General features: G+C 38.2%; 1 protein-coding gene across 8 annotated transcripts in view; it reads left to right on the plus strand.

The window, feature by feature from the left end:
* The window catches only part of Gapvd1 (GTPase activating protein and VPS9 domains 1), a 90,064-nt gene that overhangs the window by 16,730 nt on the left and 54,932 nt on the right, over positions 1-18,402 (plus strand). For 7 of the 8 annotated variants that reach the window (XM_078048215.1, XM_078048211.1, XM_078048213.1 and 4 more), the window contains exons 2-3: positions 10,844-10,996; positions 17,011-17,228. In XM_078048215.1, the coding sequence (XP_077904341.1) occupies positions 17,044-17,228 (185 nt within the window). In that variant the 5' untranslated portion in view covers positions 10,844-10,996; positions 17,011-17,043. The remainder of the gene's footprint in view (positions 1-10,843; positions 10,997-17,010; positions 17,229-18,402) is intronic. The other variant, XM_078048212.1, reaches the window with a different exon arrangement.

An 18,402-nucleotide genomic window follows, 5' to 3' on the forward strand; every position in this document is an offset into this window, starting at 1 on the left:
GTTCTTCTTTTTAAAAAAAAATTATTTTTTTATTCTAATTAGTTATATATGATAGCAGAATGTATTTCAATTCATATTACACAAATAGAGCATAATTTTTCATGTCTCTGGTTAAATATAAAGTAGAGTCACACCATTCATGTTTTCATACATTACTTAGGGTAATGATGTCTGCCTAAAATTACTTTTTGTTTAACAAGAATAATGACATCCTTCACTGTGGAGTCATTTTTTAGACCTCTCACAGTTTACTGTGTGAGGTAGATAAGGGTATTATCTCAACTTTGTTGAAGTGATCAGTTGCAAGTCACCTTGCCAGTGGGTGTCAGAGCCTGGTCCTCAACTCCTGAGATTTTCTGGTTCCAGTTTTAGTATCCTTTCCACTATGTTGACGAAAGTATTCTGAATTAAACTAAGAAAATAGGAAGTGGTCTTCTTGTATTGACTGTCTCAATGTTATTCCTGAGTGTTATCTGGTTGATAAAGAGGTGATTAGTTTGTTCACCTGACAACTCTAGTTGTCACAGTTTAGAACTGTTGGATACATATCATTAAATTGGGATGCCTTTAATTAGAAATTCTCAACAGTAAAAATTTGGAATGTGATTTTTGTCCCATAGAAACTTTAAAATATTTTTCCTACTTTTGGGACCTTCTCTTGAATCTTAGGAATTCATTTAAGTGTAATTGTTAGCATTTGTAATGTTTATCCTCCTTGGAACTGTTTTTTTTTTTGGTTCCAAGGATTGAACCCAGAGGTGCTTAATCACTGAGTCACATCCCCAGCCCTTTTTAAAAATAATTTATTTAGAGACAGGGTCTCACTGAATTGCTTGAAGCCTTGCTTAGTTGCTGAGTCTGGCTTTGAACTCACGCTCTTCCTGCCTCAGCCTCCTAAGCCACTGGGATTAGAGGCATGCACCACCACTCCTGGCTTTCCTTGGAATTTTTTAAAATTTTTTTTTAAAGAGAGAGTGAGAGAGGAGAGAGAGAGAGAGAGAGAGAGAGAGAGAGAGAGAGAGAGAGAGAGAGAGAGAGAGAGAGAGGGAATTTTTTGTAATATTTATTTTTTAGTTCTCGGCGGACACAACATCTTTGTTGGTATGTGGTGCTGAGGATCGAACCCGGGCCACACGCATGCCAGGCGAGCGCGCTACCGCTTGAGCCACATCCCCAGCCCAATCCTTGGAATTTTTTTAAAAATTTATTTTAGTTATTGATATATATTTATTTTATTTATTTATTTTTATGTTTTGCTGAGGATCAAACCCAGTGCCTCACACATGCTAGGCAAGCTCTTTACCATTGAGCCACACCCCCAGCCCCTCCTTGGAATTTTTAATGTATTTTATAATTCACAAATTCACCTTATTAGACTGTGCTGCCTCTTCTTGCTTTGCATTAGTGTAGGTATGATTGCTTATCATGCATGGGTTGGCAAACGTTTTTCTTTAGAGGGCAAGATAGTAAATATTTTAGGCTTATGGGCCATAAAGACTATGGAGGAGTCTTGAAACTATTCAACTTTACCATCGTGGCTGTGTGGCATGAATGCAGTCAGATTTTATTTATTTACATACACACACACACATACACAAATGGACATGGATATGTTCCAATAAAACTTCATTTTAATAAAACCAAGGCTAAACTTGGCCCAGAAGCCATGGTTTGCTAGTCCCTACTCCATTATCATTGTGGAAGTATACGGAAACTCATTGTGCTTAACTATTTCCACTAAAATCTCTCCACTGGGCTCTTGGTGATAACATATTAATTATGTGAGTTGAGAGGCTTAAATTTATTCTTTAAAAGCTTAATATTTAATATGCATTGGTATAATCTATTCATTTTAGTTAATTTCTGAGGACTAGAGATTTAAACTCATTTTGCTTTATTACTGAGTTCATTCCCAGCCCTTTTTTTTTGAAAGAATTTTTTTAATATTTATTTTTTAGTTGTAGTTGGACACAGTACCTTTATTTTATTTATTTATTTTTATGTGGTGCTGAGGTTCAAACCCAGGGCCTTGCATATGCTAGACGGGCACTCTACTACTGAGCCACAACCCCAGCCCTCATTCCCAGCCCTTTCTATATTTTGTTTTGAGATAGGGTCTTACTAAGTTGCTGAGACTGGCCTTGAATTTACAATCTTCCTGCCTCAGCCTCCCGGATAGAATTATAGCTGGGATTATATCACTCTAGCTTTATTTTATTTTTGTAGAAAAAGTGGTAAGAGGTATTAAACTTAAGTGGTCAAAGTCTAGTTTTTGACCATTTCAAAAATAAATGAGCTAGTGGATCATGCCTGTAATCCCAGTGGTTTAGGAGGCTGAGGTAGGAGGATCAAAGTTGGAGGCCAGTCTCAGCAATTTAATGAGCCCTTTAGCAACTTAGAGAGACCCTCCCTCAAAATGAAAAGGACTGGGATATAGCTCAGCGGTCAGCAGTAAAGCACCCCTGGGTTCAATCCCTAGTATCCGTCCCCTAATCAGAAAAATGCTTACAAATTTTAGGAAAAATTATATATTATTTTTAGGTATACCTAGTGTTCATTTTAAGATTCCTTGATATTATTCATGCTTTTATTCCACAGCAGTTTGTGACAATGCAAGTCTAAGCAGAGGCGTATTAAGAATTTCTTATGGGGCTGGGGATGTGGCTCAAGTGGTAGCGTGCTCACCTGGCATGCGTGCGGCCCGGGTTCGATCCTCAGCACCACATACCAACAAAGATGTTGTGTCCGCCGAGAACTAAAATAAATAAATAAATAAATATTTAAAATTCTCTCTCCTCTGTCACTCTCTCTTTAAAAAAAAAAAAAAAAAGAATTTCTTGTGTTTGGCCATGATATTTGGATGGGGCAAAACTCATAGGTCTAAGATATACCCTCGGACTTTGAAGGGACCTTCTTTCTTGCTGAAAAGATAGGATGTAGAAACTACAGATGGAAAAAAAAATAGAACCAGTGTCAAGTTAGTGATATGAATAGTGAGTGCTTCATGAGTTCAGAACTGGGATTTGTCACTGGGGGATAGCCTGTATGGGAGGGAAGGAAGGTTTTACTGAGTTAGGGCTTGGAAATTAGAGGATGTAGATTAGGTGGGCCTGACATAAACATGAAGTTGAATTGAAAATAAAAATGGGTATGCTAAGCCCCAGGCCAACATGATTCTAAATGGAGAAAAATTGAAAGCATTCCCTCTAAAAACTGGAACAAGGCAGAGATGCCCTCTTTCATCACTTGTATTTAACATAGTTCTTGAAACACTGGCCAGAGCAATTAAACAGACGAAAGATACAGATAGGAAAAGAAGAACTGAAATTAGCACTGTTTGCTGATGATATGATTCTGTACCTAGAAGACCCAAAATAATTCCACCAGAGAAGTTCTAGAACTAGTAAATAAATTCAGCAAAGTAGTGCTGCAGTTTGGCTGGGCACAAATCACAAGCCACTGAAGCAGGAACAAACTTTATTTCTGAACTCCACCAGCACACTCCACACATGCTCCTGGGAACTTTCCCAAACTGGCTCCTCCAGCAACCACCAACCGGAAATCCCTCCTCTGGCACTTCCCCAACCAATGGGAACTCTCCGGGAATCCCCACGAGAACTCCAAAGTAGCAGGACTCCAAAGTAGCAGGCCAGGCGGGCAGCAGGGGTCTAATATACACAGCTTAACATAACCATTATCATCTCAATGGCTTGCTGGCGTCACCTCTCAACCATGCCATGTGTCATTCGGACTCAGCTATGGCTCTCAGCAAAGTAGCAGAATATAAAATCAATACCTATAAATCAAAGGCATTTCTGTATATCAGTGACAAATCCTCTGAAAGGAAAATGAGGAAAACTACCCCATTTATTTATAATAGCCTAAAAAAAATAAAACAAAGTACTTGGGAATCAACTTGAAAAACTATAGAACACTAAAGAAAGAAAGAAGACCTTAGAAGATGGAAAGATCTACCTTGTTCTTAGATAGGCAGAATTAATACTCAAAATGACCATACTTCCAAAAGCACTATACAGATTTAATGCAATTCCAATCAAAATCCCAATGACATTCCTCATAGAAATAGAAAAAGCAGTTAAGAAATTCATCTGGAAAATTAAGAGACCCAGAATAGTTAAAGCAGTCCTTAGCAAGAAGAGTGAAGCAGGTGGCATCACTATACCAGACCTTAAACAATACTACAGAGCAATGTTGTAAGAAAAATAACATGGTATTGGCACCAAAATAGACTTGTAGACCAATGGTATGAGAATAGAGGACACAGAGACTAATCCACATAATTAACAGTTATCTTATATTAGACAAAGGCACCAAAAACATACATTGGAGAAAAGATAGCATCTTCAACAAATGGTGCTGGGAGAACAGGAAATTCATATGCAACAAAATGAAATTAAGGGGCTGAAGTTGTAGCTCAGCAATAGAGCACTTGCCTCATATATGTGAGGCACTGTGTTTGATTCCTAGCACCACATATGATAAGCAAATAAAGGTCCATCAACATCTCATTCATTTTATAAATATATATAATATATATAATATATATTAACAGCTCCCATTCTAACTGGAGTGAGATGAAATCTTTTTTTTTTTTTTTTGAGAGAGGGAGAGAGAATTTTTAATATTTATTTTTTAGTTCTCGGAGGACACAACATCTTTGTTGGTATGTGGTGCTGAGGATTGAACCCGGGCCGCATGCATGCCAGGTGAGCGCGCTACCGCTTGAGCCACATCCCCAGCTCCCACTCAACTGTTTTAATATAAGGAAATAGTGTAAAATAGGATTGGGCCTTGAACACTAAGCTAAGGAATTGGAAATTATCCTCTTGAATGTAAGGAATGATTAAAAATTATGAGCACCATTTTTCCTTTAAGTCTTTATGAAACTCACAGATGTGATTTTTAATATTTTCAGTATAGTACATATTTTTTTTTTAAAGATAGAGTGAGAGAGGAGAGAGAGAGAGAGAGAGAGAGAATTTTTAATATTTATTTTTTAGTTCTCGGCGGACACAACATCTTTGTTGGTATGTGGTGCTGAGGATCGAACGCGGGTCGCACGCATGCCAGGCGAGCGCGCTACCGCTTGAGCCACATCCCCAGCCCCTAGTACATATATTTTAATTAACATTTAAAGATAATTTTATGGGCTGGGGATGTGGCTCAAGCAGTTGCGCGCTCGCCCGGCATGCGTGCGGCCCGGGTTCGATCCTCTGCACCACATACCAACAAAGACGTTGTGTCCGCCGAGAACTAAAATATAAATATTAAAAATTCTCTCTCTCACTCTCTCTTAAAAAAAAATCGTGTCATTAAAAAAAACAAACAAAAAATAAAGATAATTTTATTACTGTTCACGTTTTGTTTTTTTTCCCTCACCCACCAAAGGACAATCTTGTCTAGACAAAATATGCAGGGAACAAGGAAAAGGAGTAAAAATGGTGACACAATTTTTTGGTCTGAACAATTGGAAGAAGGGAATTGCGGTTGATAGAGATGAAGAAGGCTGGGTTTTGGGGTGGGGATGGGGAGTTTTTTGCAGGAGGAGATAGTTTCATTTTGAACATTTAGTTTGAGATGCCGAGTAGGCAGTTGCATATACAGATTTGGTATTCAGGATAAAAGTTTAAGACTGGTGAAATTAATTGGCAAGTTGTCAGTCCCCCTCCCCCGCTCCATATTGGGGATTGAACTAGAGTATCCTAGTACTGAGCTATATCCCCAGCCCTTTTTATTTTTTTTTTTTTATTTTGAGACAGAATCTTACTAAATTACTGAAGCTGGCTTTGAATTTTTTTTTTTTTTAAAGAGAGAGTGAGAGAGGAGAGAGAGAGAGAGAGAGAATTTTTTTAATATTTATTTTTTAGTTCTCGGTGGACACAACATCTTTGTTGGTATGTGGTGCTGAGGATTGAACCCTGGTCGCAGGCATGCCAGGTGAGCGCTCTACCGCTTGAGCCACATCCCCAGCCCCTGGCTTTGAATTTATAATCCTCCTCCTTCCACCTCCCAAGTCACTGAGATTAGAGGTGTGCACCACCATTCCTGACTGTTATCAGTATTTTTTAATTTTTTATAGTTGTAGATGGACAGAATGCCTTTATTTTATTTATTTATGTGGTGCTGAGGATCGAACCCAGTGCCTCACGCATGCTAGGCAGGCGCTTTGCCACTGAGCTATAGCCCCAGCCCCAGTATTTCTTTTCTTTCTTTTTTTTTTTTAAAGAGAGAATTTTTTACTATTTATTTTTTAGTTTTTGGTGGACACTATATCTTTATTTTATTTTTATGTGGTGCTGAGGATCGAACCCAGTGCCCCGTGCATGCCAAGCGAACACGTTACCACTTGAGCCACATCCCCAGTCCCCCAGTATTTTTTTTTTAATATTTATTTTTTAGTTGTAGTTGGACACGATACCTTTATTTTATTTATTTTTACGTGGTACTGAGGATCGATCCCAGGACCTCACAGTGCTAGGCAAGTGCTCCACTGCTGAGCCCTAGCCCGAGCCTCTGTCATCAGTATTTTGATGGCAGAACCATGAGACTGAATGAGATTACCTGGGCAGTGTATAGAAAGAAAAGAGTGAAGTCTGAGTGTCTAGCCTTGGGGTGCTCCAAGTGTGTGTGTGTGTGTGTGTGTACAAAAGATTGAACTGAGGGGCACTTGACCACTGAGCCACATCCCCAGCCCTATTGTATTTTATTTAGACACAGGATCTCACAGAGTTGCTCAGCACCTCATTCTTACCGAGGCTGGTTTTGAACTTGTGATCCTCCTGCCTCAGCCTCCTGAGCTAATAGAATTATAGACGTGCTCCACTGTGCCCGGCAAAAGGGTTGGTTTTGACCAGCAAAGGCAAGGCAGTTCATTCAGAGTAAAAGAGAGCTCACCATACACACACACAAATACACACGTACAAATGTGTGTGTGTGTGTGTATGCATACATATATGTATATGGTACTGTGGGAAATCTTGTTGCTCCAGTTTTCTTAGGTAGAAATCAAAGAGTTGAGAATAATGATGGTTGGGTTTGTGGAGAATGAAGAGGTATTGGGTTTGTGGAGAGGATGATATGAATTTAGTGACTGGAGAGAAGGAGAGCGGTGGATGAACTGGAAGTAAGAGTGTGCACGCTGTGCAGCAATGAAGTTCCATCTGGAGTTTATGTTCATGAATTGAAAGTGATGTTAGTGGGACCAAGTGTGTTTTCCTATCCATAGGTGTCAATAAGGCAGAGCATTGGATTTTACTGGGATTGTGGTATAGTGAGGGGCAAATTGAGGGTGCGCACCATTCTCTGATAAGCAGATGCTTATTCATAATGGGTGACTAGATGGGTAGAGAAGAATGGAGGAACTTTAGATTGGGCAGAGGGGAGAAGAAGGGGTGTGGGGGTGGGAAGGATGGTGGAATGAGGCAGACATTATTACCCTATGTACATGTATGATTGCACAAATGGTGTGACTCTGCAATGTGTGCAGCCAGAGAAATGAGAACTTGTGCTCCATTTGTGTCAATGTGTCAAAATGCATTCTACTCTCTTGTATAACTAATCTGAACAAATTAAAAAAAATGTTTGCCATTGGATTTATGTTAGTAGGTAAGACAGGGAGGGGTGAATTTAAAAAGGTGGTAGGATTAACAACTTGAAAGTCATGTGACTGTTGGTGATTGGGGGTGTAAGGAAAGATTGTAGCATATGACTGCAGTAATACAGTCTGATCATATGAGAGTCAAAGCTGGGTTTTTTAATAATGAGGAAGAGAGAATGGTGTGAAAGTGCTTGTAAGAGTGTGAAGTGAAGGGTGTGGGAGAGGAAACAGCTATGCCTGACAGGTGTATAAAAGAAGCAATGTTCCTGTGGAGAAACCAGGATTCAGTTAAAGCAAGAAGGTAAAAGGGTTTCTTTCCAGAAGGTTCAAGTTACAGGGAAATTTCTGATCTTTGAATTTGTGCTGCAAGTGTATCTGAAAAGGATGGAAGAGATGAGTAGGGCAGGAGGTGAGGTTAGAGGAGGTAAGCTGTCTAGGAATTGGGTTCTGCAGGATGAAGTATTGGGATTTCTGGGCTTCTTGGGTGGAGGATATGAAAATAAGTAAAGGCAGGTTAATTTTAGACCTTAGACCTGGTTGGGCCAGAGTAAGTTTTGGTGGTCTTGGTGAGGGGTGAGAAAAAGCAGAGGGATTTTCTTGCCAAATACATGCAGAGTTTTCTGGGGTTTCCATTTGATTTCTGTTACTGGGAACATAGAGATTTAATTAAGGGGCAACCTTAATTGAGCACACAGACTCCCAGCTGATATCTGCAGATGTTTTAATATGTTCTGACACTATTAGGAAGTCAATGGATTTTAAAGGGGTCTTGGGAAGGATTGGGAAGTTTTACATTAGAGATGTTTTGGAAATACTAATCTGTCAATGTGGGATGGATTGGAGAAAGAAGAAACCAAGAAGAGTACACATTAGGAAATTTTTTCAGTTGTCATGGTAATGAATTTGGTTATTGGCAGAGGAATTAGAAAGTTGAGGACAGAGAGTTGAACTTGATGGCAGATTTACTGCTGAGAAGAAAGATGTGTTTTAAGTTTGAGGAGTCTGTGCCATGACCAAAATAAGAAGGTCCAAAACAATTGCTGGTTTTAAAAGGGATATTGTTGTGTTTTGTTTTGGGGATTTTTGAATGTTAGACTCTTATTTCCCCTTTTTTCATAATTTACTTGCTTCTGACTTAAAAGCTCAGTATTCTTTTTTTTTATATTTATTTTTTAGTTGTAGTTGGACACAATATCTTCATTTTACTTATTTTTATGTAGTGCGGAGGATCGAACCCAGGGCCTCGCATGTGGTAGGCGAGCGCTCTACTGCTGAGTCCCAGCTCCAGCCCCAAAGCTGGGTATTTATTCTTTATGAGAACAGTGGTTGTGTCTTTTTGTTCTGAACTATGTTATCAAGGTTTGTCATAGTGAAACAATTTAGAAAATGTTTGTTGAATTGAATTAAATTGGACAAGATGTTGGGTTTGCTTTGTTTTAAATATTTTTGTAGTTGTCAATGGACCTTTATTTTATGTATTTATATGTGGTGCTGAAAATCATACCCACTGCTTCATGCATACTAGGCAAGCACTCTACCACTGAGCCACAACCCCAGCGCTGTTTGTTTTATTTTGGTTTTGTCTTTTGCTATACTGGAGATTGAACCTAGAGCCTCACATATGTTAGGCAAGTGTTTTACCATGTAGGTACATTCCCAGCCCTTTATTTTATCTCATTTTGAGACAGAGTCTCACTAAGTTGTCTAGGCTGGCTTCAAACTTGCCTTTCTCTACCTGAGCCTCCTAAGTAGCTGGCATTACAGGGGTGTACCATTGTGCTTGGCAATAGAAGATAGTTTTTAATAGCTTTTCCAATTCTGAGATTCTAGTTTCATATTAGGATGTTAAAACTATTTGAGGTTGATGGGTATAGTTCATTGGTACAGTGTTTGCCTAGCATGCTTAAGAACCTGGATTCAATTTCTAGCACTGCAAGTAAAGAAAAAAGAATTTAAGTTCATATGAGGGCTGGGGATCGACTTTTTAAAATTCCACATGAGATTATGTGGTACTTGTCTTTCTGTGCTTGGCTTATTTCACTTCATATAATGATCTCCAGTTCCATCCATATTGTTGCAAATGAGGGGATTTCCCTCACTCCATACTGGTGATTGAACTCAGGGTTCTTTACCATTGAGCTTCATCCCCAGTCCCCTCCCTCCCTCCCTTCCTCCCTCCTTTCCTCCCTTCCTTCCTTCCTTCCTTCCTTCCTTCCTTCCTTCCTTCCTTCCTTCCATTGTAGTTGGGTGCAGTACCTTTATTTTTATTTATTTATTTTTATGTGGTGCTGAGGATCGAATTCAGTGCCTCGCATGTGCCTAGTGAGTGCTCTACCACTGAGCCACAACCCCAGTCCTCCTTTTTTTTTAAAATTTTCTAATTTGAGACAGGGTCTCACTAAGTCTCAACTTGCTAAATTGCTGAGACCGACCTTGAATGTGTGGTCCTCCTACCTCAGCCACCTCAGTGTCTTGTGTGTACCACACACCCCCAGCTTTTTTTTTCCCCCATGGTTAAATTTCATTCATACTCCATTGTGTATATATGCCACATTTTCTTTGTCCATTCATGTGTTGATTGACACTTAGTTGATTCCTTATATTGGCCATTGTGTATAATGCTGCAGTAAACATGGAAGTACAAATATATTATTGGCTATATTGACTTCCTTTGGATATATACTTAGTGATGAGATTGCTGGATCATGTAGTAGTTCTATTTTTTATCTTTTGAGGAACCTTCACACTGTTTTCCATAGTGGCTATACATAATTACCTTCTCACCCATGCAAGGGTTCAATTTTCTCTACCTCTTTGCCAATTCATATGGTATTTGAGGGAAGACTCAAGTGATGTAGATATTGCCAGAATCCAAAGTTCTGTAAAAACTGATAGTAAAAAGCAAACAAACAAAAACTTTCAGGAGTCAGTTTTTAACATAATTGGAAATGAAAATAGATATTGCTGACATAATGCTTAAGTTCATTGGTTGAGAGCAAGTGCATCTTTGGAGTAAAAATTGAATCGTTTGAGTCTTTACTTGGCTGCTTAACTACTTGTGTCATCATCTTCCTAAACTGCCAGATGAAGATAATGAGATGACACAGGTTTGTGAGAGTTCCCCAAGGAAAAACAGCAGAATTCTTGACATAATTAGTCTAAAGAAATGTTAGTTTGATGTTATTGTTATTCTGATATTTTTACATTTTTTTTTCTGTATTGCAGATTGAACCCTGGGTCACTCTACCGCTGAACTACATCCCCCATCCTTCCAGTCCTTTTCATTTATAATTTTTACAAAGGGTCTTGCAAAGTTGCCTGGACTGGTTTCAACTTTTGATCCTTCTGCCTCAGATTCCCGAGTCGCTGGGATTACAGGCATGTGCCACTTTTAAAAAAACTAATTTATTTGCCAGTTGTCTCTGCTTTCCTGTTGTCTTCAGTATGGTAAATTTTTTCTACTTTTAGTTATTTATGTCTATATTTTATTTATGCTATTCCTTAACTGATGACTATTAAATTCTCTTGTGTTTTAAGTGGTATTCTAGAAGAGTAAAGCAATTTTATTTATTTATTTGGTTTTGCAGTATTGGGGATTGAACCCAGGGCCTTGCACATGCTAGGCAAATATTCTACCACCAGAGCTACATCCCTAGCAGTTTTACAAAATTAATTAACTTATGGTACTAGAGATTAAACCTAGGGGTGCCCTACTAATGATCTATATCCCAACCCTCTTCTTTCTTTTGTATTGAGGTTTGAACCCAAGTGTATTTAACCACAAAGCCACATCCCGGATCCCTTTAATATTATATTTTGAGACAGGATCTAACTAAGTTGCATAGGACCTTGCTAAGTTGCTGAGGCTGGCCTGGAACTTGCAGTCCTCCTGCCTCAGCGTCCTGAATCACAGGGATTACAGTAGGGGCCACCACACGGGCCTCATTTTTTTATTTTAACAGTTTCTTGATTAGATGCCCAGGCTGGCCTCAAACTTGTGATTTCCCACTTCAGCCTCTTTAGTAGCTGGAATTTCACCTGGGTACCCAGCAAACCCTTTTCCTTAACGTTTTTTGTTTTTATTTTTTGGTGGTGGGGATTGAACCTAGTGCCTAGCATGCTACACATGTACTCTACCACTGAAGTACATCCCCACCCCTCTAACTGTTGTTTTCAAAAAATAATCGGTTTGCTATTGTTATATGTTTTATGTATTGTATTTTTTTTTAATTGTGCAAGCCAATAGATTTGGTACTAGCTGAATTGAGTTCACTTAACATTTCTGAACTTCTGTCTATCATTAACTATACTAGGGTGCTGAGTTGAGTTACTTTTTAAAAAATACTTTTATTTATTTATTTGTTTACTTATTTTCACATGTGCCTCACGTGTGCTGAGCATGTGCTCTACCACTGAGCCATAACCTCAGCCCTCAAGTTGAGTTAGCCTTTATCCTGAGTTTAGTCTACTGGGAGCAATGGAGAAAGGTATAATATCATTGTAATGAGGCATGTGCCATTTATTAAACAAAATAGGATTCCAAGTATGAATCCACATATGTGCTGTGGGGCATGCCTATGTAATCCCAGCAACTCAGGAGGCTAAGGCAGGAGGTTTGCAGTTCAGGGCACTGTATCATTGAGCTACATCCCTAGCCTTTTTTATTTTTTATTTTGAGGTAGGGTCCCTCCAAGTTGTCCAGGCTGACCTCTGCCTCAGAATCCTCCTGCCTCTGCCTCTCAGGTATTTGAGATTATAGTACATACCACCAGGCCTAGCTCCTACTTTTAGTTATAAAAATTTTCTAACATAAAAACTTGAAAGATAGTACAGTAATCACCATATACCCACTACTCATTTCAACAGTATTCAACAATATACCCACAACTCATTTAACATTTTGCTAATTAAAAAAAAAAAAAATTTTTATTTTACTTTTTTTTTTTTTTTTGGTACTGGGGATTGAACTCAGGGGCACTCAACCACTGAATCACATCCCCAGCCCTATTTTTTATATTTTATTTAGAGACAGGGTCTCAATTGCTTAGGGCCTGACTAAATTGCTGAGGCTGATTTTGATCTTGTAATCCTTCTCCTCAGCCTCCCAAATTGCTGGGTTTACAGGTGTGTGCCATCACATCCTGTTGAGTGCATTTCTTAAAAGTACAATAGTTTCCTGTATAAATCATAATACCAGTGTCATATATAATAAAATCAACACTATTTTTAAAATACAGATATCTAATCCATATTAAGATTTCTCTGGTGTCACCAAAATGGTTTTTGTTTCTTTTTTCCCTCAGTCAAGAGCACATCAAGACTCTTGAATTGCCTTGTGGTTTACACCTGTAATCCCAGCTCTTGGGGAGGTTGAAGCAGGATGATCACAAGTTCAAAGCCAGCCTCAGTAACTTAGACCATTTCTCAAAATAAAGAGAGATGGGGATAAGACTCGGTAGTTAAGCACCCCTGGGTTCAATCCCTGATACTCTCCACCCCCTGAAAAAAAATTACAGTACTCTGAGTTAAAAAAAACAAAAGAATGCTAGGAATAATTTTGCTGGTATAATAGAAAAGCTTATATGAACATCAATCTGGCAAAGTAAGCTTGCTTGTATTGAATTGAAATAAAAGAAACAGGTAATTTTTAAAGTGCTTACTCTGTGCAAGATACTTTTTCTTTTTTCTTTTCTTTTTTTTTTGGAGTTCAGAGATGATTCAGACATTATTTGTGCCCTATAGCAGTGCAATTCAGTAGAATTTTCTGTGATGTGGAAATGTTTTGTTTGCACTGCTTATATAGTGACTGCTAGGTATGTGTGGTCCTTTAGTAATGGAAATGGTAGCTATTATGACTATGAGACTGGATTTAAATTCAACTAAAATGTTTTATGAAAGTTGAATTTGCTAGGCATGGTTTTGCATGCCTATGATCCCAGTGACTTGGGAAACCAAGGCAGAAGGATTGCAAGTTTGAGGACATCCTCGGTAATTTAGTGAGATCCTGTCTCAAAATGAAACAAAAAGAACTGAGGATATATTTCAGTGGTTAATCCTCAGTACAAAAAATAAATAAATAGCTGGGATTGTAGCCCAGCAGCAGAGCGCTTATCTAGCATGTGTGAGGCACTGGGTTCGATCCTTAGCAGCACATAAAAATAAATAAATAAGATAAGGATATTGTGCCAATCTGCAACTAAAAATATTAATAAATAAAAAATGTGTATTATACATGTTTATAAGGTTTTTAAATATATTTTTTAGTTATATTTGGACACAATACCTTTATTTTATTTATTTATTCTTATGTGCTGCTGAGAATTGAACCTAGTGCCTCCCACATGCTAGGCAAGTGCTCTGATGCTGGGCTACAGCCCCAGCTCCATGTATCATACATTTTAATTTTTTAAAAATATTTATTTAGGGGCTGGGGATGTGGCTCAAGCGGTAACGCGCTCGCCTGGCCTGCGTGCGGCCCGGGTTCGATCCTCAGCACCACATACCAACAAAGATGTTGTGTCCGCCGAGAACTAAACAATAAATGTTAAAAATTCTCTCTCTCTCTCTCTCCCTCTCTCTCTCTCTCTCCCCCCCCCACTCTCTCTTAAAAAAAAAAAATTTATTTAGTTGTAGATGAACACACAGTATCTTTATTTATTTTTATGTGGTGCTGAGGATTAAACCCAGTGCCTCACACATGCGAGGCAATGCTTTACCATTGAGCTACAACCCCAGCCCCTCATACATTTTAATTTTTTTTTAAGAGAGAGAGAGAGAGAGAGAGAGAGAGAGAGAGAATTTTTTAATATTTATTTTTTAGTTTTAGGTGGACCCAACATCTTTGTTTGTATGTGGTGCTGAGGATTGAACCCGGGCCACATGCATGCCAGGCGAGCGTGCTACCACTTGAGCCACATCCTCAGCCCATACATTTTAATTTTTTTTTTTTTAAAGAGAGAGTGAGAGAGAGTAAGAGAGAGGGAGAGAGAGAGAGAGAGAATTTTTTAATATTTATTTTTTAGTATTTGGCGGACACAACATCTTTGTTTGTACGTGGTGCTGAGGATCGAACCCTGGCCGCACGCATGCCAGGCTAGCACGCTACCACTTGAGCCACGTCCCCAGCCCACATTTTAATTTTTTAAAAAACTTTTTTTAGTTGTAGATGGACACAATAGCTTTATTTTATTTATTTTTATGTGGTGCTGAGGATCGAACCCAGTGCCTCTTACATGCAAGGCAAGCGCTTTGCCACTGGGCCACAATCCCAGCCCTACATTTTTAATTTCAGTTCAATAATTTCATGTGTCTAGTGGCTAAAATATTAGGTATTTTAGCCTGAAAGTCTTATCTATTTTCAGAAGGTGATAGGATGTGAACATGTGAGAAATATGAGTTAGTAAGATATTTAAATAGCAGGCAGGGCAATAGAGGGATATAGTGCAGGGCATGTTTGATTTTCATGTTAACACTGCAGAAATGTAGGAGCATGCAAGGTCACTAAAAAAGGATTTGTGTTAGGTTATCAAGTAAAAGATTTTTGTGAAGTTAAAAGATTCATATAATGGAGCAATGGCAGGTAGATTATTTGGGGCTAGGCTTCAGAAGGCTGTAAATACCATATACCTAAATACTGAGCTGTTTGCTTGAAAGTAATAGAAAACCATTGAAAATATTGAAAGCAGAAGAAAAGTAACGTAATTATGGTAGTGCTTTAAATATATTCATTTGGTGGGGTGTTAAATAATTGAGATACAAGTATGCTACAAGTATGGAATTTAAGTGTCAAGTGACACAGTATGAAGAAGAATGCTGGCTGGAGATACACTGAGATTCTATAGGAAGAACAGATATAGAAAAAAATTGGAAAACAAGAAAGGGTTTTTGAGAGATTGTGTTTTCAGGGGGAGAAGAGTATTTTTTTAATAATTAATATAATTGAGTTAAAGTGATGGAAAGTTGTTCAGGCATATGTAGAGATCAAAGTAATAATAATCATGTATTGGTGCTCTCACCTCTCACCTATGTGGTATACAAATTTCTCAATACCCCTGGGCTTAGATTCCTTAGCTATAAAGTACTTGTCTCAGGGATATTGTGCAAAGTTCTAAGAACTTTGAATTACACCAGGAACAATTTTCTACTTATAAAGTATTTTCTCATGTGCTCAGTTGTAATGAATAACACCACACCCTCTTTGTCTATCAGAGTTGGAAATTTGTACCTTACTTCCATATGTAGGTGTCAGCAAATCTTCGATTTTCTACCTCCTTACTTCTCTCAAATTTGTCCTGTTTGGTTTTTTTTTGTTGTTGTTGCCCAACTGCAACATTCCTTGCTGAACAGTTTCTTGATCTCTATTTAGTCTCATCCCCTCTTCCTCTTCCCTTTCTCTCTTGTCCTAGGAATCAAACCTGGGACTTCATGCATACTAAGTGAGTGCTCTGCCACTGAACTATATTCCCAGCCCTTTTTATTTTTTATTTTTGAGACAGATGTCATTAAATTGTCAAGGCTGGACTGAAACTTGTAATCCTCCTGCCTCAGCCTCTTTAGTAGCTGGAATTACAATTGTTCTCCACTGTATCCTGCTTTACTTCCTCATCTTTTATAGTCTCAAATATAAATTTAATCATGTTAATTCATTTAAAGTTCTTCCCATTAACTCTAGACAAAATTCAAGTTTTTTTTTTAAAGACAGAGTGAGAGAGAGGAGAGAGAGAGAGAGAGAGAGAGAGAGAGAGAGAGAGAGAGAGAGAATTTTTAATATTTATTTTTTAGTTCTCAGCGGACACAACATCTTTGTTGGTATGTGGTGCTGAGGATCGAACCCAGGCCGCACGCATGCCAGGCGAGCGCCAGGCGAGCGCGCTACCGCTTGAGCCACATCCCCAGCCCGAGAGAATTTTTTTAATATTTATTTTTTTTTAGTTCTTTGCGGACACAGCATCTTTGTTGGTATGTGGTGCTGAGGATCGAACCCGGGTCGCACGCATGCCAGGCTAGCGCGCTACCGCTTGAGCCACATCCCCAGCCCTTGAGTTATATTTTGAAGACAGAATCAACAGAATGTGTTGATTGTGATGTGAAAGAGCATGGTCAAGGATGATTTCAGGGCTAGTAGGTAGATACTGGATTTAACAGTGTTTGCAGAAGCTGTCTCTGAGCAATGACCTTATTAGGAACTTTTCCCTTCTGTTTTCTTACCTGTGTTTACCAATTTTAAAAACTAAACCTTTAAGCTTCTGTAATAAAAAATATATAGATTATTTTAAAAATTAGAGTTAATAGTGTTACTAAGTGTAATCTAAATCTTAGTATATTCTCCCACCCCTTTTGATTTTAGAAGAGGGTTTATGTGACCAACTTAAATTTTGTTCTTTTACTTTTAGTGATTGATTTTTGTACCTTTTTCACGTTTGAAAATGGTGAAGCTCGATATTCATACTTTGGCACATCACCTCAAGCAGGAGCGCTTATATGTAAACTCTGAGAAACAGCTCATTCAGAGGCTCAATTCGGATGTACTTAAGACAGCTGAAAAGTTGTATCGTACAGCATGGATTGCAAAGCAACAGAGAATTAATTTGGATCGGCTTATCATAACCAGGTAAAGAAAATATTTTCAGGTTAGAAATTCTGTGAACCATTGTAATGCTATGCTAATTGTAACTAACAGTCTATTTCCAATCAAGTGTATGGTTAAAGATAGTTTGAATCAGTGTTGAGTCTTTGCTTATAAAATAGTTTATTTTATTAAGTACTGCTTCAGAAAAATTATAACTAAGGATTAACATTTTATTTTATTTTAAAAATATTTATTCACAATACCTTTATTTCACTCATTTATTTTTTACTTGGTGCTGAGGATCGAACCCAGGGTCCTGTGCATGGGAGAGGAGTGCTCTACTGCTGAGCCACAACTCCAGCCCCAGTATTAAGATTTTATACTATACTAATTAATTTTGTGTTTATACATATGATATTTTATTTTTGTAGAGAGTAAATTACCTTGTATTCTACTTTTCTCATAATATTATTTAATATGTACACTTCCATGTTTTGATATTTTATATATATATTTTAGGTTTAGAAACCACATATTTCGTTGTGTTAATCTCTCAATGTTTTGTTGTTCCAAGAAGCAGTTTTTAATTCTAAGAATAGGAATGTTGTCGGATACATACCTGTAATCCCAGCATCTCAGCAGACTGAGTCAGGAAAATCACAAGGTTGAGGCTAGCCTGGGCAATTTAGGGAGGTCCTGTCTCAAAATAAAAAGTAAAAAGGGCTAGGAATGTAGGTCAGTGATAGGTAGATTGCCCCTGGGTTCAATCCCCATAATTTCAAGGGGGGATGAGGAAGAATAATAATGCTGAGGTATAATTTTAAAGAAGTCAGATATAAAAAAATTTCGTTTTGAAATTCAAAAAGAGACAGGACTTATCTTTGATAATGGAAATCAGAATAATGGTTATTTCTTGGACTTGCAAGGATAGTATTGACTAGGAATGGGCATGTAAAAGCATTCTTTGGGTGCTTAAAATGGTACATTTTGGGCTGGGGATATAGCTCAGTTGGTAGAATGTTTGCCTCACATGCACAAGGCCCCACCAACAAGGTACATTTTTTTTTTTTTTTTTAGTTTGTTTTGCTTTGTTTTTGAGATGGGGTTTGGATATGTTGCCCAGGCTAGTCTCAGACTCTTGGGCTCAAGTAATCCTCCTGTCTCAGTCTCCCAAGTAGCTGGGACTACAGGTATGTACCATTGCATCTGACTGTTA

This window comes from Ictidomys tridecemlineatus, chromosome 4 (assembly GCF_052094955.1).
Source record: "Ictidomys tridecemlineatus isolate mIctTri1 chromosome 4, mIctTri1.hap1, whole genome shotgun sequence".
NCBI classification, from domain to species: Eukaryota; Metazoa; Chordata; class Mammalia; order Rodentia; family Sciuridae; genus Ictidomys; species Ictidomys tridecemlineatus.